General features: G+C 37.6%; 1 protein-coding gene across 3 annotated transcripts in view; it reads left to right on the forward strand.

Annotated features, from left to right (window-relative positions):
• Positions 1 to 16,371, forward strand: part of LOC107100903 (semaphorin-4G-like) — a 42,321-nt gene extending 25,950 nt beyond the window's left edge. For 2 of the 3 annotated variants that reach the window (XM_015399696.1, XM_015399775.1), the window contains 7 exons: positions 1,063 to 1,207; positions 1,971 to 2,193; positions 3,325 to 3,440; positions 3,524 to 3,678; positions 5,458 to 5,516; positions 9,825 to 13,213; positions 15,677 to 16,371. In XM_015399696.1, coding sequence (XP_015255182.1) covers positions 1,063 to 1,207; positions 1,971 to 2,193; positions 3,325 to 3,440; positions 3,524 to 3,678; positions 5,458 to 5,516; positions 9,825 to 10,789 — 1,663 coding nt within the window. In that variant the 3' untranslated portion in view covers positions 10,790 to 13,213; positions 15,677 to 16,371. The remainder of the gene's footprint in view (positions 1 to 1,062; positions 1,208 to 1,970; positions 2,194 to 3,324; positions 3,441 to 3,523; positions 3,679 to 5,457; positions 5,517 to 9,824; positions 13,214 to 15,676) is intronic. The other variant, XM_015399618.1, reaches the window with a different exon arrangement.
• Positions 16,372 to 21,499: the final 5,128 nt, after the last annotated feature.

Below are 21,499 nucleotides of genomic sequence, written 5' to 3' on the forward strand. Positions count from 1 at the left end.
TTCTGTTTTTTATTATATTTCAACCATAAATTCCAATGGATTTTTATGGGATTGACATAGGAGAGATTATAAGATTGTGTTCTGCCTCCTTTGGACTCATTTAGCCAGTTGCCTTCGGAAGTCATCTGAATAGCAAACTATGTTACCTTACTATAGATCCAGCTATTTTGTGAAGGTTTGAACATTAGTGATAAAACTTTCTATCTGAAAGACAAGCAGACGGTTCAGAGAGATTATTATAGATTATAAAACTATTAGCCAAACTTTCATCATTTGTCAGACTGCTGTCCAATCTAATGGGTGACAATGGAAACAGCAAAGCTACAAAAGCATTGATTACCATCTAAGCCGACAGGATGGGAAAGGAGTGACTTCATCAGAGAATCAGCAGTGAGGCCCACAGTGACTCTGGAGGAGCTGTAGATGTTATGGGAAAAAAACATGTAGTTTATCATTGATGTATTGGATGAACAAATGATTTTTGTTTTTCTCCAGATAAAACAGAACCCATAGGGATTCTTTTTGGTGTGCAAATCAATTAGTTGATTGATGATGTGAAATTTTCCTTCAATTTCTGTTTTTGAGTGTTAATGATTCGTTAGCGACTCAGTGATTCCACACAATGTTGAAACCCAAACGTTTGTAATATTATGGTTAGGTTCCAGACTTTTGAGGGTTTTTTGTGAACCACTTGTGCATTTAATAAGCTACAGACAATCTGTTATCACAAGGCTGTAGTCCAGGAAAACTCAATATTATATTGAAGCAAAATGCTTACCAACATAAACAAATAAGAGTCTAAATATCTCGGTGAGGTTTTTAATCTCTTCAGCTCCACTTGGATCTCTTTGCTCTCGTAAACCAAATGATTTCTACTCAGCTTCATCTTTATCAGCATTCATCCCTTCTCCTCTTTGCCCTTGTTTTTTTTCGATTTGTCTCCCTTTGAGGAGATGAGCTGCAGCCTCGCTCTAGCTCGCCATGGTAACCCCTGGTTTACTAGTGTTAATGTTTTGTGACTTCTGCTCTGGTCTTTCTCACTGTGTTGCTTGACACGGAAAGGAAAAACGTGAAGGCGTCTGCAGTGTGTCGGTTCCCTCTGTCTGAAGTCCAAGAAGCCTTCGAAGGACCCTACATGGAGAATGAGGATTCTGGCACTACCTGGAAGGAATACGTTGGAAAAATCCCGGATCCGAGACCTGGAACTGTAAGCATGCATCTACTACATAGGAGGTTATGACTTTTGAGTTTAATAAATATGAAAGAAAACTCATGTTTAATTTATGTGGAACAGGAATAGTTGGTTAGCAGATAAAAGAATATAAGGTAAAGATGAACATATTGAAATACTGCACTAAACAGGAATGGAAAAAAAGAGAAAGAATAAGAGTCGGCTTCAAGGATAAGACTGAAAACCATTTTTGTAGCAATTAGGAAAAGGGTAAAGAGGCCAGCGCTCTACTTTGTATTAAGACATTTTCTATTGTGGGTAAATTTCAGCGTTTCTTCAGACTTAATTAAACTTTTCCATTAAATGGAAAAAAAGGAATGGTCAAAGGTTTTCAGGATGGGAGCGTGAAAGCCTTTTAGAGGAGCTGGCTGACATCATTTGAACAGAACAAAGAAAAAAAAGAGCTATTTCCTCATCCAGGTGCAGTGGGAGCAGAATTGTCCTCCTGTCAGCGTAAAGTGGATGCTGAGCTCACACAAGTTTATTAAAATCTGAATGAAAAATACACTTTCTCTTGAGACAGTCTCTCTAAAGTTTCTTTTTTTCCTTATGATCTCAGAATTCTCCATATGGATTGTCTCACTAATCCCTCTGACACCCTCTCTACTCTCCAGTGTTGGCCTCTATTTATAGACTAGTTTATTACATATAAGGAAAACATTTGTCTCTCTCTCTCTCCTTGCACTTTATTTTGTCCTTATTCCTATCCATGTCTCTCTGGCCTTTTTTTTTACTGCAGTGCATTACTGACGATCTGAGGTCCAAAGGCATAAACACATCCACATCCCTACCTGATGATGTCCTGGATTTTGTTAGACGACATCCTCTAATGTCCAAGCAGGTCCAGTCTGCAGACAGGCGTCCCCTCTTGTTCAGGAGGGCAACAGACTACACACAGATGGCAGCACAAGTGGTTCAGGGACTAGATGAGCAAATGTACCATGTGTTATACATGGGCACAGGTGCGTATGAAACTTTTTGTGAAGTGGACTGGTGGGATGATTTAAGCATTTATTGCCACGGTGTTAAATCGGATCATTTTAAAAATGACAGAGTGAAATCTGTGATTTAAGGGTTGTTCTCTATGATTTTTCATTAATCCCAAAAGAACAAAATGCAATTTTATTTAAAAGCTTAAGCTTTTGTCCTTGTAAAACCCGGCTCTTTTTTTTTTTTCAAATTAGGTCTGGGGGAAAAAATAAAAATTTTTGAATTCCAATCTTGTTCAAACAGTTTGTTATAACAGCTTAAAGATCAGCAAGTTCCATCCTAAACGTTTAATTGGAGATCCAAACTGTTCACTGACTCAATCAATGACCTTAAAAAGTTTATTTTCCTTAATAATGCATTTAAAAGATGGAATAGAGAAGCATGTCTTAAAGTTCAGCCTCCACCTGTCCATTTGTGGCGTTTTAGTATAGTTGTTATATTTATATTTTTCCCTGTGCTGCAAACCAATACATCAGACTGAACCTCCTGTAAGAGTAACGATTTCATATTTATTTTTCCCCCCTCTGGTTGTATTAGGCATCTGGTCATTTTAACTTATAAAGCAGCTCTTTATTATTGTTTAATCCAATCCTGATGTGTTTAACTTTGAACATGCCGGTTTATCATAATGAATATAGCCAAAAAAAAAAGAACATTGTTATAGCAGTTTGGTGAAATACCTAAAGATGTTTCAGTTTGTATAGAAGTGAGGGAAAGTGAATTTCTTTTAAACCAAAAGTTAAGTCCCACACTCTGCTCTTTGTATGGCATTTTATATTTAGTGTTTAATCCTATTTATTTACATCCACCTGAATTAATAGAGAGCCAGGCAGTTTTTTTAGATAAATCATCACCTCAACAAACCTTTAAAGGGATATGTTATATAATATGGTCTAACTTTATATATATTAAATTCCTTTTACCGTAAATACCGTAAAAGTGTGGTTTCCTTGTCTTTAAAGTTAGAGAGCCAGGCAGTTTTTTTAGATAAATCATCACCTCAACAAACCTTTAAAGGGATATGTTATATAATATGGTCTAACTTTATATATATTAAATTCCTTTTACCGTAAATTCTGTTTTTCTTGATCTTTCTCATCTAGATGAAGGTTGGTTGCACAAAGCGGTAGATATCAAAGGTCAGCTGCACATTATTGAAGAGTTGCAGCTGTTTGAGCAACCAGTCCCTGTTATCAGCGTGCTAATATCTTCAAACAAGGTAGTCAGCCTGACCGTCTGAAACCCACCAAGTATAAGCATAGATCACTTTCCTATGATACTAAAATCCTCCCCCCTCCACAGAGGGGTGTGTACATCGGCTCCCCATCAGGCGTTGTTCAGCTGCCGCTCTCTAACTGCATAAGGTATTCATCCTGCTATGACTGCATCTTTGCCCGGGATCCTCACTGTGCCTGGAACGGAGCAGAGTGTGTGGACATGATGACCCAGTCCAACAGGTGAGTGTTGAAATCTGTGAGGGTGCAGCTGGATTAAGTGGCTGAAGGTGACCCTTTGTTGTGCTAATCGCTAACCTCATATGTTGCTTTGTCCTCTTACAATGTGAGCTCCCAAAACAGATGCATAAACAGACTGCTGGCAGAAACTTGACCCTGGCTGTAATTGTAAACACATCATGCAGCTGCATATTTCAAATATGCTAATTGATGTGGACATATAAGCTTTGTCAGCAGAAGCAAGCAGAGTACAAAAAGGGAGATATATAGAATGCTTTGTAAAACTATTGATATCCCTGTTCTTTTCTTATGTATTCTAGGTCATAGCCTAACAGAAGGTTTATAGGTTTGGTCCAGTGGGGATAGTTTCCTCTTTTCCAGTTGTTCTGACTTTGTTATGAGACATTATAATTTTTTTTATTGTCATTCATTTGTTTATCTGAATGTGCAAAATAAAACAGATCTTAAAATTTTTTTTTTTAATTTTTTTTTTTTTTATGGAAAGAGTACAGCTTCACTGGAGGAGAGACTTCTCCTTTTTGTTTTACTTTTTTCAATTTATATTTTTTTTATTTGTTGTGTTATAATCAAATCCATAACAGACTGAGCGGCCTGTAAACACATCTAAAAAAAGAAGAAAATGCCTCTCCCTGTTTCTGGTTTGGCAAAATAAAATAAAAAGATAATGGTTTGGATCAGTTCTTTCTGTCTGTCTGAAGTTTAAGTAGATAAATCTCTGCTGCACAGTGGTACTGAGGGAAAAAGCTGCAGCTGGAAGGAGTTTATGTGCATCATTAAAAACAGCATTAGGTTTTTTTTTGTGTTTGTTTTGTTTTTTCATGGGCTGCATCTTAACCAGTAGATCTAAAAAAAAAGAAACAAAAAAATCACTTAAAAAACGATTGTTGAAAGGCTGAGTTTTTTTGTCCAATTGCCCAACCTTAATACTTACTGTATTAAGGTTGTCAGGAACTCTAAAGCACTTTACTCTACAATGAGTCATGGACCCATTTACACACACACTCAAACAGATATACAAGCAGTCCACATTTTTCCCCTTAAATAAAGTAATGTTCGGTCACTTTCTTCCAGGAAGGTCTTAACCAGTAAACATGAACACGGCATGAAACAAAACCTGAACACATCATGTTCTGGTATCATGGTGGCAGGATCATGCTATGGGAATGTTTACACTTAACAAGAAATAAATGGAAAACTGATCAAACTTTATCACTGGAAGGGAACTGTTAGAGGCTGTTACTGACTTCAGATTGAACAAACAGGCAGAATTACTATGAGATGGTTAAGATAGAAATCCCTAGTCAAAGTCTAGACCAGCTATTTTGCAAAAAAAAAAAGAAAGACATACAGTAAATTGAATCCAGTCTACAAATAGCCATTCCCCCAAATACCTATAGCTGTAAAAACATTAAAAGTGGTTCTGAACAGAGATTTTATTAAGGAGTAGTGTGTATAAATTGGTACCTTAATTTCCTTTTAGTTTTCTTTTATTGTAAACAAATTATCCATACCCTTTGACTATAAAAATACATGTGTGTTATTTCATCTTTGTATAGCATATAAAAACTTGTAAAACTATGTACGCTATGTATGTGGGTCTGTAACATGATAAAATGTTACAGACCCACATACATATACCAAAGTTGAGTATGCCTTTGTGAGAGATTGTAAATAGTTCTAATTCAAAGGCTAAGAAATAAATATCTCTCCAGACTTTCATTCATTCTGTTGCACTTATTATTTTTTCCTCTCTTTTGACAGATCCAACTTAATCCAAGACATACTGCATGGCAGAACGGGCTGCGAGAGCACAAGATACGGTACAAAAACATCTTATCTGATTCTTATAAGAAAAGTTTTATGTATTTAGAGAGGATTAAAAATAGAGAATATGAGGCTCAAAAGATGCCATGCGTGAAGGCCTCTTTGAAAGTTGATTATATGCACAGCGTTGGTAAAATCCTCTCCTCCCTTCTTTAATCACATCTTTGCTGTCTATGGAGAGAAATCTGTTTGATATTCAAGGCAGGCGAATGCCTTCTCTCCACTTATCAATTTTTACTCTGATGAAATGTAGCATCGTCTTTCTCCTGATTCTGCCTCTCTGTGGGGTAGTATGATAGCAGAGATTAAAATATTTCTAATTGGACATCATGCTATTATAAATCTAGGCATTTATTGATTAATATGGAAAATTTTCAATAATTAGCATATGAGCCAAGTAGTTAAGAACCATTTCATAAAGTTAGTCTGTCTTTTCTTCTACTTTGCTTTGTGCAAATGCTTTTTCCTCTAAAGCTCCAATACATTTTGTAATTTTAAGAGCATATGCATTAAATTATGATTATATGGGAAAGATTTTTCTTTCTTTTTTGTTCTTTGTCTCAATAAGTATAATTTCCCAAGTACGTGCTCTTTGAAAAGTGTGAAAAGTGCATATGCATACAGGCCCCAAAAGGGAAAAAAAATCACTTTGAAACTCTTTCAAATACTATTTTATTAATCAAATATTAATATAGTAAATCATGAGCACATTTTATGAGCAAAGGCATGAAATACCAAAACCAGTTTGGAAATGGGGGGAGGGGGGGTACGTTTTGAAATATATTCTTTTAAGAGCTCAGACAGTTAAAAATATTTTTCTAATACAAATCCAAATGTCTATAATGTAACTAACTAATCACTATAGCAGGGCTGCTAAGTGTCAGTGAATTACAAGAGTGAGACTTGTGTCATGATGCATTTAGGTCCAAAATTTTTTAAAACTTTTTAAAAAGTTAATTATGGTGTAAGTGGTCACAAACTTGTCTGGCAACTATTTTCTCAAGAATTTTAGATAAGAAAGGAGGATTGGATATAGGTCTATAATTGACCAAGTCATCTGGGTCAAGAGTCTGTTTCTTAAGTTAAGGTTCAATTACAGCTACCTTAAAAGTCTTTGTACATATGACTGTAAAAAGGATAGATTAGATGAACGCAACAGTTTTGCTAACAGATACTGCCTCACCTTCCAGGGATAAACCAATAGTTTAGAGTGCTAATGATCTTATTTAAAAAAGAATCTATTTTATTTATGAAGAATCCCATAAAATCATTACTGCTAACAGTGTTGGGAAAGTTCTCTTTCTACGTGAACTAGTTCAAAGTTAAGTTCACACATTTTAAAATGAACTAGTTCAGTTCATAGTTCATAATTCAAAATTTTGAACTAAGTTCACAGTTCCCAAAAATGAACTAGTTCATAGTTCTTTTTTTTTTCATATATTGCTCAATTACACCATAGCCTACTGTAGAACCACAGACAGCAATTATTTTATCAGTTGTAACACTGAAACTGTGCGTCAGATTTCATCTTCATATCCAGTTTTGAATCCTTATCCAACCAGGGTTTACATTAGCAGTGAGGGGACAGATTTCCCCTTTGTTGCTTTAACGCTTTGTTGCTGTCCATTCACTTCACACTAGTAGCAGCTGCAGTTTTCACCCCTACAGTATATTCTCAAAAACATCAGGAAAAATGTGCTGCTTGAATGGTCTTTTTTATGAGGAATTATTAAAAGAAAAACAGGAAAGTAGTCTTTAAGGCGCAAATGTTTTTTTAATTTTAATAATTTTTTCAATTTGAAATTCCATTTCAGTACGTACTAAATAGGAATACTGGAATCCTGGAAAATTATACCAGGCAGGTTTAACAAACAAGTTACATGAATAGTAAAACCCTCAAGAACATTTTACTAACACAAACTGAGGGACCAGGCTGAGGTAGAAATTTAAGGTTACTGAAGTGCGAATTTTTTTTTATTGAAAGCCGGCGGGCAAAGTTTGTCGCATCCACGGTCGCCTCCATGCTGCTGTGGCTTCCACGCTGCATTTTGTTTTGATGACGCATGCGGCTGTAGGCTGCGACACTGGTAGCTGGTGTTGCCAGTTTGGTGTTTTTCCCGCTACATATTAAGGCCTGTTTACGGTGTGATTTAGCCGGGGTTTCGCCTGGAGGGCTCTATAGAAATTTGGCAACCTATTGAACGGAGTTGAACTGAGAGAGCGTGCCGTTCACAGACACCAGAATGAACGAGTTCACAATAACGTTCATCAGGCAGTAATGCAGTACGTTCAGTTCACGTTCGCCCAATATATGAACGAGTTCATGAACTTTCGTTCAATGAACGCGTTCAGGCACAACACTGACTGCTAAGAGCAGGTAGGATGGACGGTTCCACAGAGTTATGGCTCTGGGTGAGTTTGGAAACTGTAATAAAAAGATATCTAGGATTACTCTTAGTCTCCTCTATTAATGAGGAAAAAGAATGCTGCTCTTGCTTTCCAAGGGTTCCTCTTATACAGCAGTAAACTATTTTTCCAGACTAGGTAGGATTCCCGTTGACATGTAGAGCGCCATTTCCACTCCAATTTCCTAGAATTTTGCTTCAGAGTGTGCAGCTCTGCATTAAACCAGGGAGCCAGCTTTCTATTTTTCTAGTTTTTCGTTTTCAAATGGGCTGCGTTGTCTAAGGCTATATGCTGCGAACTAGCAACCCCATCAACAAAATCATCAACCTGTAAAGGGGAATAAACATAACGTTTGCCCTCTGCAGCACTGCTCAGCAATACAGAGGAGAAAGAAAGTGAAACAGATTCTTTAAAATGTATAACTGCACTATCTGATAATGATCTGCTAAAGTAAAACCTTATTTTGGGGAAGGAGGACTCTGTAAAGTAATCCTGAAGGTTGTTGAAAAGTGGTCAGAGAGGACAGGATTCTGAGGAAAACTGTTACTTCTTCACATTTAATGTCAGCACAAGGTCCAAAGTATGAAGATGAAAATGTGTGAGAGTATTCACATCTTGAACAAAGCCAATAGCGTCTAAGATAGCATAGAAAATTTTATTTATGGTTCGACATAATATAAACATTAAATTAGTTGAGCAGTTGGTCTATTTTTAATTACATAGTAAACCTCTAAAATACCTACCTCATAAAACATGTATGAATTCTGTATTATTAATCTTAAATTGTAGTATATTGTTGTAAGAAATTAATTGCTGTATATTTGACACTTTTTGGTTAATATACTTTAAAAGTTTAAAAGTAGGACGTTCTACAGATTAGGATTATTAAAAGGGGCGGCACATTTTTCCATCACACTCATCCCAAGCGGGGTCACGAGGGGTGCTGGTGCCTATCTCCAGCTGTCTTTGAGTGAGAGGCGGGGTACACCCTGGACAAGTCGCCAGAGACAAACAGGACAAACAACCATTCACACACAAACATAAATAGAAACAAACCCCTCCAGCAAATAAAACCTGTCATTACAGCAGAGAATTGACATAGATAAATGTAAATTGTCTGAAATACTTGACAATTTTAACAATATTTAATTTCAAATAACAACACAATAACATAATTTGGGGACATGTCTAATGTTGTGTTAGTTATGGAGCCTAGTTCAACTGAAGAAACCATTACTTACCCTTATCGTCCTCCGTCACAGGCCAATCGAGCTTTGAACCACACCTCCATGAAAGCCAATCAGCATTCATAGTTGAGCTTAAAAGGTCTCCAAATCCACATCTCTGTCTGCTACCCAAAGTGCATGCAGTGGTTGCGCTATGTCCGACTTCGATTCAGATGACCCTGATTCAACCCACCTCCATCCCCTTCTCCACCATCGTAGCTAAAGCTTCATCAGAGTGTTATTCCTCCCAGACATTTTCTGTGTTCTCTGTCTCGTCTGGTCAGGCAGATGACCACCATGGTGAACCTGGCTCTGTCAGAGGTTTCTTCCCAATGGGGAGTCTTCGACCACAAATACTTTGGCAAATCTTGTCCTGTTCATGTGTGAATCTTGTATGCTTGTATGAATCGTGCTGTGTGTGTGGATCTTCTACTGTGTGTGTGTGTGAATTTTTTTGTACTTGTGTGAATTGTGCTGTGTGTGTTGCTCTGAGAGTTAGTCAACTACAATCTCATTATTGTTGTAAAATAGCTCCAGCCCCTTTGAAAGGAGGCGCTTGGGCTTAAGGCGTTTAACATTAACAGGTTTATTGTGAAGTGACAAAAAGGTCAAAGGGGAAACCATACTTTTGCACGGCACTGTTTAACACATTCGTTTTTTTTCTTTTTTTAGACGTGGTCCAGCGGAGTCGCTCTGTTCGGGTTGGTGATGACGTGCTGCTTCAGTGTGAGCTAAGCTCCAACTTGGCAACACCCTTATGGACGCTGGACGGTAGCCAGGTGCAGGGCTATGACCTCAGCTCTGGCTTCAGAACAGGGACAGACGGCCTGCTGATCATCGAAGCTCGACATGACCAGAGTGGTCTCTACACCTGTCATGCTGTTGAGAACAACGTCAAGGTTGCTGTAGTAACCTACAATGTATCCATCAGTCTGGATTTGCCTCCCCCTCCGCACACTAAAAAGTTCAACATAATAACTACATTACCAGCTCCAACTGTGCATCCCTCATCCGATGGAGCCCACACACTCCTCCTGCTGTCCCCAAGAAACATGGAAGCCATTTACCTCTCCCTCATCACAGTCCTTGGTGGGCTTTGTTTTGTCCTCACTGTTGTTCTTGCTTATGTGGGCTTCTGCCTGCGGACAGGCCAGAGAGGGAAATACTCTCTGCGTGCCGCGGCCGCAGCACACCCGAGCAGTAAGAGGAGCAGCAGGTGCAAAAAACAGCACAGAATCTCATCCAGCATGGAGCTGAAGACCATCTCAAGTCACTGCAATGGCATTTGTAATGGAGTTTCCAAGCCGCGTAATGAAGACCTGCAGGATGGAGGCTTTTTACAGATTGTTCCCGGTGAGGGTCAGACTTCAATGAATAATGAGACTCCTCCACCAGCACCTCCTCTCCCTCCCACTCCACAACATACATCTCAAGAGTGTGACTTCCCAAATGGTCTATCAGCCACACTGCCCAGCGTTCTGAGGAGGATGAACGGGAACAGCTACGTGTTGCTGAGGCAGAGTGACTCAGAAAACACTTCCCCGCTCTCCCACACCTTTTCTGAGGAGCTAAGCAGGATCTTAGAAAAAAGAAAGCACACTCAACTGTTGCCCAGGCCGGATGAGAGCTCAGTGTAGATTTATGGAGACCCTGTGCCTGTCGCATTGACCCTTCATTGTCGTAGACTATATCAATGAAAAAGTCTCATTTCCATTATTTGCTTGGATTTTTTTTTTTTTTGACAGTTCTGCCTTTTGAACTACTGAGCCATTTATTTTGCTGTGAAAGACCAACCCCCCCAGCACACTACAGATGAAAATGAAACTTTCCAGTGAAGGTCAGAGTATGAATCATGAAAAAAAAGTGCAATCTACCTCACCTCAACACTGCCGGAATAGACATATTGTCAAGACTGCTGTCTGTTCTAAGGATTGGTGCTGAAATATCACGGATCTATGAAGAGCAAAGCAGGATGCACATTGCCTGACAAAAAGAAGTGAAGTCATGGTGCAATATAAACAGAACTGAAGAGTGAAGTTTGTCTATAGGGCAGCTAGCACTGTTTGTCTCTACATGAGCTACAGCAAGGATGGGCTATGCATTTTTAAAACCGGATTCACTTATTAAGAAAACGGATGTAAATGGAAATGAGAGTATTTTACTATCAGACTGCTCTTATGGTGACCCATGAAATAGTTCGGCTGCTGCTTGATAGTCTTTCATGTTGTTGACAGACTTCACCTTCGAACTGGTGACATTTTTCTGCCTGCACTGTAGCCTCCATGAGGCCAGCATGCAGCTGCGTGGATGGAACAACAAGGGAATTTTACCACCATGCTGTGTCTGTCTGCTGGAGAGGCTCTATAACACTACAGACATCCGCAGCAACAAGCACAATGACGTACAAAACCATTTTTAAATATGACTTCCAGGAAGAAACTATCAGTTAAAAGTTGTGAATAACTTCTTAAAACTTCATATTAATGCAAATTAATCTACTGTCTTTTTAAAGATAACAGTGATGATACTGTATATTAATGTTTACTTAATTTATTTATCGAATAAGTAACCTCTGGTTAGCATGGGCTAGTGTAAGATTTTCATGGTTCGATAACCATGGATAAAAAAAACCATGGGTTTCACAATGTAATGGTGTTATGATACAAGAATTGAAAACAAAAATGGACAACATGGTCTGCTTTAGTTTGAAGCAGCTTATCAACCAGTAGGTAGGTTGCTAATTGTAGTTTTACAACAGTGTTACCTTGATAACCTGCCTCTCGCCTGATATACACCTGGTGTTTATGCATCAGGAGCTTAATCCCACACACTACCTGCAGGGAGTGTGTTCTATTGTTTTTGCCAGTTGTGCACACCCCAGTTTTTGCAACAGTTTGCACTAATTCACCAAACAAGAAAAGTGAGAAGGTAGTCTAAGAGCTCTTTGTTTTAAAAAGGACATGCATGGCTGAATATCAACTGAAGGAAAATCTTGCATAGACTTCCAAAAACATCTTGGTAGTTAAACTGATTGTGTAGCTAATGCGTCCGCTGCATCTGTAGTGTAATTTGCTTGTATACGCTAGTGAGGCAATACATCCAAAGTTTCACTCCTTTGGAAGTGTAGTCAATTCTGTACCCCTTAAGAGAAGATAGAAAATATATTTAAAAAGTGCATAAAAGGTAAAAGGATGTTTTCTACATACAAGTTCTGTCAGGAAGTCTGTAAAGCAGAATAGTTTTAAGTTTCCAGATCTAGAATGTCTTGCACTTTCTCTACCATGTATGTGAGAAATAAGAAGAAGTTTTCAGCTGTTCTAACCTTGATACACCTTACTAATGCTAAGCAGCCCATGGGTAATGTTTTCCTATTGTTGTACGTTTATTTATGCCCCTTGCAGATTAAGGTTGAAAGTTAATATTTTGACTTTACTCTTTTTACTTTTGATGGAAGCAATATTAAGGTTTTAGAGGGACCAAGCAAGAGAGCCGACTTGAATCTGATTAGAAATCTGTTGAGGGAACTGTAATGCCTAAAAATAATTATAGTACAAAATCTGTCAGGGGTATGGATAATATAGGGTTTACATGTATTTGTTAACAAGGTCAGACATTGTACAACCTGTCACATGTGAAGTTCTTGACTGATAAAAGGTTTATTTTAAACCTTCACTCATTTTTTGCCCTTTTTATTAGAAAATGTTTCAGTCCCAGTAAACTAAATGGGAAAAAAAAAACAAAATAGAACATTGTCCTGTTGCATCAAGAACAGCTAAACTAAAATCAGATTGATTTTCTGATGACAACCGTTTTGGATATTTGACAGTATTATTCTGCTTCAGTGCACTTTAAGTACCACTTTATTTTTTTAAATTGAGGATTTTCTAAACACTGATGTAAAGTTAGGGGAATATTTGGCCCTTTTGTTCCTCCGTAGAGGGGTGGTGTATGTCGCAGCTTTGTTTTGCAGGACTGTTCGACAAAGTGAACCCAAATGCTATTTGAACCGAGCCTAAACGCACAGCTGAAGGACACCCAACATGAGAGCGACTGACTGCAAGGTACCAAAAGAAACCAAGGTGTCTAGTATTTGTTGTCTTACCAGCACATATCCTACACAGGGCTGTCTGAGCTGGCAGACAAGTACTTGAATATAAAGCCTGAGGAATTAGGAGGACAGCAAACATAGAGAGCAAGATGTTTCTTGCTTTCTGCTGGATTTATATTCCGCCTTATGCTAACAGGTTGTTGATGTGGCACCTGTTTACAGCTCGTGAAATGATTTCAACATGCTCTAATGTAAACAGCTGCTGGTTGTGTGATTCATGTGAACACCTTGTTAGTAGGAAAAATATCAACTTTAACACCCTAACTGATAAAAGATAATAAACGCTACAGCTCAATTTGTAAATGTAATTTAAATGTTGTTAAAGTTATGCATCATATGATGTACCTCATCTGAGTGGAGAGATGAATTCGTTTTGGTTTGTGCCACAAGTATGGTCTTTATCTCATTCAGTTCCCGTTTTTATTTCCCCTTTCCCTCAGCTTAAGTTGTGTCTCCTTCTGTCTGAGCACAGCAGTAATTAGGCATTTGTCTTATGACAAGTAGACCTCAGCAGGGAGCAGGGAGATCTCTCAAGATATTTATGCTTTGCTCCGCTCTTAAGTTTCCAATTACTTTCTCATCCCCTCGGGCTTACAGTCTGGAGTTTTTATTATTTTAAAATGGAAATGTACAAACAAGTACACTTCATTCCCCCTACAAATATGCATGCAGTAGTCTGAGATTTTATTAGGCCATCCGTTTGTTTTGGATGTTGGATTTAAGAAATTAAGCCAAATTAAAGGCAGACATGGACTGACATGTACTGCCCCTCCACAATTATCTGCACTTCCTGCTCTGTATTTTGTAAATGTTTTTGCCAAAAGGAAAATGCTGGATGGTGTTGAGGTTAGAACATACATCTTTAACCAGTCCTATTTGCATATTGCTGCTACATGGCTGCTCTGTTTTACTCCCCCCTCAGATAACCCGAAAGGTTTTCTTAAGATTTAGAACTGATAGAGCCCTAAAAAAAGCTTGATTTCCTTCTCTTTTTTTTTTTGCATTAGAAATCATGAGAAATTTCTATGCTGGCCTATTTTTAATATAACGTTATTAATAACCCTAAAGAGATCACAACCACAGACACTCATTAAGTTACCAGGCCCATTTAGACCCCCGACATCACAAATCCTCCACCAATAAGAACATATTATTTTGGGTCTTTTTCCACATATTTCTCATTTTAGGTAACATCTAACTGGAGCATCAGAGCCAAAAAGATTCATTTGAATTATTTTCTGACCAAAACATGATTTCAGCGACAGTTACAGTAGCATTTAAAAAACCCTGCACATGTACTGCAGCGTTAAAAGAAGTAATAGATTGTAAATAGTATCTGCCAGTTATTATGGTGGCACTCTGGCCCAAGATGACACTCTTGCAGAAGTTATTGAAAAGTTGGGCATTGAATATAGTCAATGGAAGAAAATGATTTCCTGTTTTCTGTAGAGAAATTATACATTTGCCTTACTTGATGGCATATCATTTTTTTACTTCCATATCAAAAGGGTTGCATAAAACATTTCCTGTTTCCTGGAAGAGATAAGAAACAGGAACTGTTTAAAGCTGCTATTTTAAACCGGGAAGAAAAGCTACTGGATTACTAATTAAAAGTTTGTTTAATTTTAGTCTTAAAAATAGTTTTTTTAGTTTTTACGGGACTTGAGGCTAATTTTTTAAACAGTAGGGCAAAAGGAAAGGGGGAGAGACATGCGGCAAATGAGCAAAGGTCAGATTCAAACCTGGGTTGGCCTCGTGGAGGACTAATGCCTTCGTACAGTACATGGGTTGTGTGCGCTAAGCACTGCTCCACCTGCACGCCCAAAATAATCTAAAATGTAAAAGACTTTAGTTACTTTCACTTTAATTTGGATTTTATTTCCCTGTTGAATTAATGTACTGAAATTAAAGGTCAGATGGTGTCCAATTATACTGTTGCACTTAAAAAGACACTTTATTTCAAGTCCTCTAATTTAAATAGAGGTTTCTGTTCAGTTTCTTTGTAAGCACTTTTTAGTTTTCATTTCAAAGCTCACTTAGGGCCACCACAGCAACATAATGTTACGTTTAATTATTTTATTCTCTTGCTCATGTTTTAGTATTTTTCCCTATTGAATAAAAAAGAATTCAAATTGACAGCATGTTTGCCAAACACTTTCCTGAAAGAGCGGGTACCTTAACATTGATCAGAGTAGAAAGATGAGAGACACTCAAATATCGAGTGGCTTAGTAAACTTGTTCCAGAGCACAAAACACGGAGTGAGCATACTGATTAGGCTTTGTTTTCGTTGTCAGGCCTTGTTATGAATAATTCTGAGAGATTCAGAAGACAGATCCGATGCCATCTGAAACGGCTGCGTTATTTGGAAAGACCCCACTGACACCTGGAATATTTTTCTGTTTCTCTCATTTGCAGATGTGATGAGCACAGAGAGGGCTATCTCCCTGTGTAACATGGCAGCACTGGATTCAAAGACGTTTTAAAGAGGGCAACAATCTTCAACACTGTAAAAAGGGAGGTGGAGTCAGAACCAAGGCTCTCCAAGGGCTACTAAATAAGAGTTGAAGCTTTACCTCGCCTGCAGCGCTTTGTTTGTCCAGGCTGCTAATCTCTGTGTGCAGAGCGTGCCTCTTTGCTTCTGTTAGATGCAAAATGTAATTACTTTTTTTTCTTCTGCACTGCATGAACAATGTTCAAGTATCGATGAAGAACAAGGACAGCTGGTATTAGAATAAAGTGCAATGGCTGAGGTTTAAATATACTTTGTGAACCTATTCTGAAATAAAACCAGATTTAAAAAAGGGTTTTAAAAATAAAAGCACAGTTATTTTGTAGTTTTGTACAATGTATATTTTATTAGCATTGTTGTTGCACAAAGTATGATGCATAGAAGCAAAGCAACTGAAAGCATGCAAAAATACTTACAGTAAAGTAAAAACTACTACAATACGGTGCATTTTATGAATTTGTCACTTTAATCCTAGTATTTTACTAAGTGGTTGTTGAGGCTTTTTTCTCTGTTTTTCAATTGCTGCATGTTATTCTATATGTGCACACAGATTTTTTTTCTTTGAACTAATGCAAAGAATAACTAAGAAGTGCTTTCCGTCACATTTCACACACAACAAATTTAAATAAACGTTTATTCTTAGAATTCCTCCTCTTCTCATTTCTGCCTGTGTGCACTTTCAATCTTGGTCTTACAAAGATAATTTGAATAAATAAGCCCTTTTTCCTTTGAAAGTTTTAACGTTAAACCCAGTAAAATAGTATAAAAGGAGGCAGCACTGAATGTGTCTCCTGCTTCTAAATACAATCAAATGCCCTGAAATACAAAAAAAAACAAAACAGAAAGGTGTCGGTATCCAAGCTGGAATTAGGCCCAAGTTCCCAGCATGGCACAGACTGGTACGGAAAATTTGCCAGGCGCTTCAGGTTCCAAAATTGATTCAAAGCCACCACAATGGGGTTATTGACAAAACCCACACATGCAGTAGATGATCCTTTGATGGCATTAAAAGGGAACATTTTACCTCAGCCTGTTGAAGCTTTCATGAAGCAGCTTCTGTTTTTACTATCAATAAAAATCCTTTTTGAACTTTTCTGCCAGAAATGTCACAATCAATGGGTATAACCCCCTGACTTTTCCATCATTCATATAACCTTTCCTCATGGTGTCAGAGAGCAAAATTAATGCTCAGCTTTAACATAATACCTCAGGTGTTTTTAATACCCGGCAGAATGACAAAACACCCAGGAATAGGAAGGACACGTCATGCACACAAGGCCACTTCCACTGATGCCAACCTGCTGCAGGGGCTCATGCTTGAAATGTGATTAAAAAAGCTATTCTGGCTGGTCAGTTATTTACGTAATGCCATCTTAATTCATCAGAATCTGCAGGGAGGAAGCTTATTTTACTTTACTTATGTAACTTAATTTACTGAAATTTGTGATCAAAATAAAAACATTAGCTCTAATGAGCTTAGTTGTACATAAAAAAAGTAAAACAAGAGAAATATACTGCAGCTCTAGTCAAAATGTTTAGAAGGCAAATATAACTGAATATGTAGACTGCCAGTAGAAAGAAAGGATCAGGTCTAACCTGTTAGACCCCTTTTCACTTTTAAGCCTTTGACAGTAGGTTAATTATAGGGTGGTTGCATAATTAGATAAACAATTATTATTTTTTTTATATCTTGCATAGAGCAAAGAGATTTAACCTTTAAAAAACGTATTATGTATAAACATATGTTTCTGTACTCTCAAAGAGTATGGAAAGGGTAAATAAGGGTTAAAAAAAATCTGTAAAATGTTACCCAAAAACAAAGCTTCATTCTATAAGCCGTATTTGAGTTAAACAGGAAACTGACCTGTACTGTGCACCTTGAATTGTTTGTCAAAATAAAGCACAATGACGCAAATTAACAAAGTTATTTTTAGGACTTAAATTAATACAATCCTCAGCTTGTGTTTCCTAATTCTGAAAAATACAAAGCACAACCACTCCTGAAATGGCTTCACTGAATAAATAGGGTCTCACTGCACCGGAAGAGTTTGCCCACCTTTATATGAGAAATCATGCAATGATGATGTACAGCCCACCCCTACTTGTTTAAATTACTGACAGACTGAATAATTTCACAACACGGAAGACATCTGATATTATGAAAAAAGTGTTTGTGAAAATACTGTAGGTGGACAAAATAAAAAAATTATCCACCTGAAATGCAAACAGTTAGGTCAGATGGGGTGGGGGTCTTTATCTCACAAGAGATAAAGAATTTTAGATTTACTAGGTGAAATTACAAAGATATTATCCATACACCTTTACTTATAATATACATACAGGTAATGATTGGCTATCTTTATAAACGTATGGGAAAATACGTATATGAAATGTTATCATCTTAAACATTTTTTACTAAGATGTATGTTATCTGTGAATGAATCAATTTAAGGGATGCATTATTTCTCTGTCTCATACAATGTGCAGCATTATTTTTTGATTTAGAAACACCCATTTCAACATATTCCCTCCAGTGAGAACTAGGTCTGCTCCTGACCCTTTGAAGCAATACCTTGTCATATCTGACAATACCAGATTTTTTTAGTTTGTTGAGATAACAAACAGGTAAAGTATTTTCATATATCTCCATAGTCGCTTCCTTAACACGGTATGTTTACAGCTGAAAAGGTAAAAACTATGACTTGACACAACAACTGGGCCCATCTAGTGAAATTGCTGTTTTCCTCTTCATATTTACGAAAATATGCAGCATATAAATGCAAAACAATTGTGAAAACAAAGGAGGCCTTCAGATACTCCCGCATCTCTCAATCAAGTGACACAAAAGATGAACTGTCCATATATTTTTATGAGCATCCAGCCAATTAAAGATGCTAGCATTTATTTGACAAATTCAGAACCTCACACATTGACTGCATAATAACACAATAAATAGATAAAACAGATTTTTTTTTTTTCCCAACCAGATATGAAGTAATCTGTTTGCTCTTTGTTTTTTCTTGTTAAAGAGAGTTCAGTTTTGCTCACATTTATTTGGTGAACTGGAGAAGCATTTTCAACAAATCATTTTTGGATTTATATTGATTGCAAAAGAAGCAGCTATATAAGAGATTAAAATCCCTGCCCCTAATCAAGCTCTGGATTTATACAAAATCCAACTTAAAGATGGAGAATAAGAATTTGAATAAATAAACAAAGAAGCCAACCTAAGTCATTAATATTTTGTAGATATAAAGCGAGACAGTTAGCTGAAGTTGAGCCATTCAAACACAGCGGATGTTTTTATACTTTAGTGTTTTTGTAAAACATTCTACCTCACAGCAATAACCTGTCGGGTAGCTTCTGAGGTAAAAAGAAAAAAAAGAAAAAGCAATGATTCTGCTCCTAGAAACAATTTGCATTTCAAAGACAATGATTTCATTACATGTCTTGTTCCAACCCAAGGAACCAAACAATGGAAGTTTGACAAACATCCTCTCTCCCGAAAGAGAGGTGAAAGGGCTTATAGTGACAGACGTGAGCAAAAAATAGATTTTAGCTGGTAGACATCAATCATTTATCAAGCTAACCTTCAGACAGAAAGCGTACAAAGGTGTTGGAATCCTGTATAGCATACATTCCCACCTGTCTTGTCTTTTTTTCACTAGGTTGTTATCTTTGTTCATTTTCTTCAAATATGTTTTATTTGTGTTGTTTGCAGATTTGAATTAGTCACCATGATTAAACTTTTGTGTCTTTAGTGCAGAACGTGGAACAGAACAACACAAAACCTTTCAAACTACCACTTATTACATAAAGATAAACTTGAATGACAGGAAGTGGCATAAATAATTTAATCACATCTTACCTGCGGTAAATACATAACTGCCTTTCACTCTTTGTTTGATACAAATCCAGATATGTGGGTTCAAGAGGCTGGATCGTAGTCCAAACCAGAATTAAACTTGTTTTCCTTTAAAAGAAAATTTCGTAGCCTTCATGTAAACAATATTTTATCAGATATGCTATACAGTGGGGCCAAAAAGTATTTAGTCAGCCACTGATTGTGCAGGTTCTCCTTCTCAGAATAATAAGGTCTGTAATTTTCTTTGTATGTAAACTTCAACTATGAGAGACAAAATGAAAAAAAAAATCAGGAAATCACATTGTAGGATTTTTAATGAATTTATTTGAAAATTATGGTGGAAAATAAGTATTTGGTCCCCACAAACCAACAAAATTCCTGGCTCTCACAAACCTGTAACTTCTCTAAGAAGCTCTTCTGTCCCCCACTCATTACCTGTATTATTGGCACCTGTTTGAACCCATTATCTGTCTAAAAGACACCTGTCCATGGCCTCAAACAGTCACAAGAACCAGGAAGAAAATTGTAGACATGCACCAGGCTGGGAAAAGTGAATCTACAATAGGCAAGCAGCTTGGTGTGAAAAAAAATCAACTGTGCGAGCATTTGTAAGAAAAAGGAAGACAAACAGGACCATTGATAATCTCCCTCGATCTGGGGCTCCATGCAAGATCTCATCCTGTGTGGTCAAAAAAGATCATGAAGATCACCTGATGAATGACTTGCAGAGAGCTAGGAAACAAAGGCTACCATAAGTAACACACTATACCGAGAGGGACTAAAGTCCTGCAGTGCCAGACCTGTCCCCCTGCTCAAGCCAGTACATGTCCAGGCCCGCATGAGGTTTGCCAGAGAGCATATGGATGATCCAAAAGAGGATTGGAAGAATATCAGGTTGTCAGATGAAACCAAATAGAACTTTTTGGTAAAAACCCAACTGGTCATGTTGGGAGGAAGAAGAAGGCAGAGTTGCATCCCAAGAACACCATACCTACTGTGAAGCATGGGGGAGGAAACATTATGCTTTGGGGCTGTTTTTCTGCAAAGGGGACAGGAAAACTGATCGGTTTTGAGGGAAGAATGAATGGGGCCATTTATCGTGAGATCTTAAGCCAAAACCTCCTTCTATCAGTCAGAGCCTTGAAGAGGAAACGTGGCTGGATCTTCTAGCATGACAATGATCCCAAACACACCACCCGGGCAACAAAGGAGTGACTCCGTAAAAAGCCTTTCAAGGTCCTGGAGTGGCCTAGCCAGTCTCCAAATCCCAGCCCCATAGAAAGTGTGTGGAGGGAGTTGAAAGTCTGTGTTACCCAGCGACAGCCCCGAAACATCATTGCTCTAGAGGAGATCTGAATGGAGGAATGGGCCAAAATACCAGCTACAGTGTGTGCAAACCGGGTGAATACTTACAGGAAATGTTTGACCTCAGTGATTGCCAACAAAGGTTATGTTACCAAATACTGAGTTGAACTTTAGTTATTATCAAAATACTTATTTCCCTCCATAATTTAGAAATAAATTTACTAATTCCTTAAAAATCCTACAATGTGATTTCCTGGATTTTTTTTTCTCATTTTCTCTCATAGTTGAAGTGTACCAATGATGAAGATTACAGACCTCTCTCATTATTCTACAGTAAGTAGGAGAACTTGCACAATCAGTGGCTGACTAAATACATGTTGGCCCCACTGTAAAGCCAAAGACCAGCCTCTGTCAAATTCCAGTAGCAAATCAATCAAGACTCAGTCAGGGGTGTGTAAACCTGCTTATAATTGTTAAATTAATAATTTTAAAACGCTATGTTGGAGAGCTGGACCACTCATGCAGCAGAGCTATTCAACATCTCTAAAAAATGGCTGGT

This window comes from Cyprinodon variegatus, unplaced genomic scaffold (assembly GCF_000732505.1).
Source record: "Cyprinodon variegatus isolate N-32 unplaced genomic scaffold, C_variegatus-1.0 Scaffold1, whole genome shotgun sequence".
NCBI classification, from domain to species: domain Eukaryota; kingdom Metazoa; phylum Chordata; class Actinopteri; order Cyprinodontiformes; family Cyprinodontidae; genus Cyprinodon; species Cyprinodon variegatus.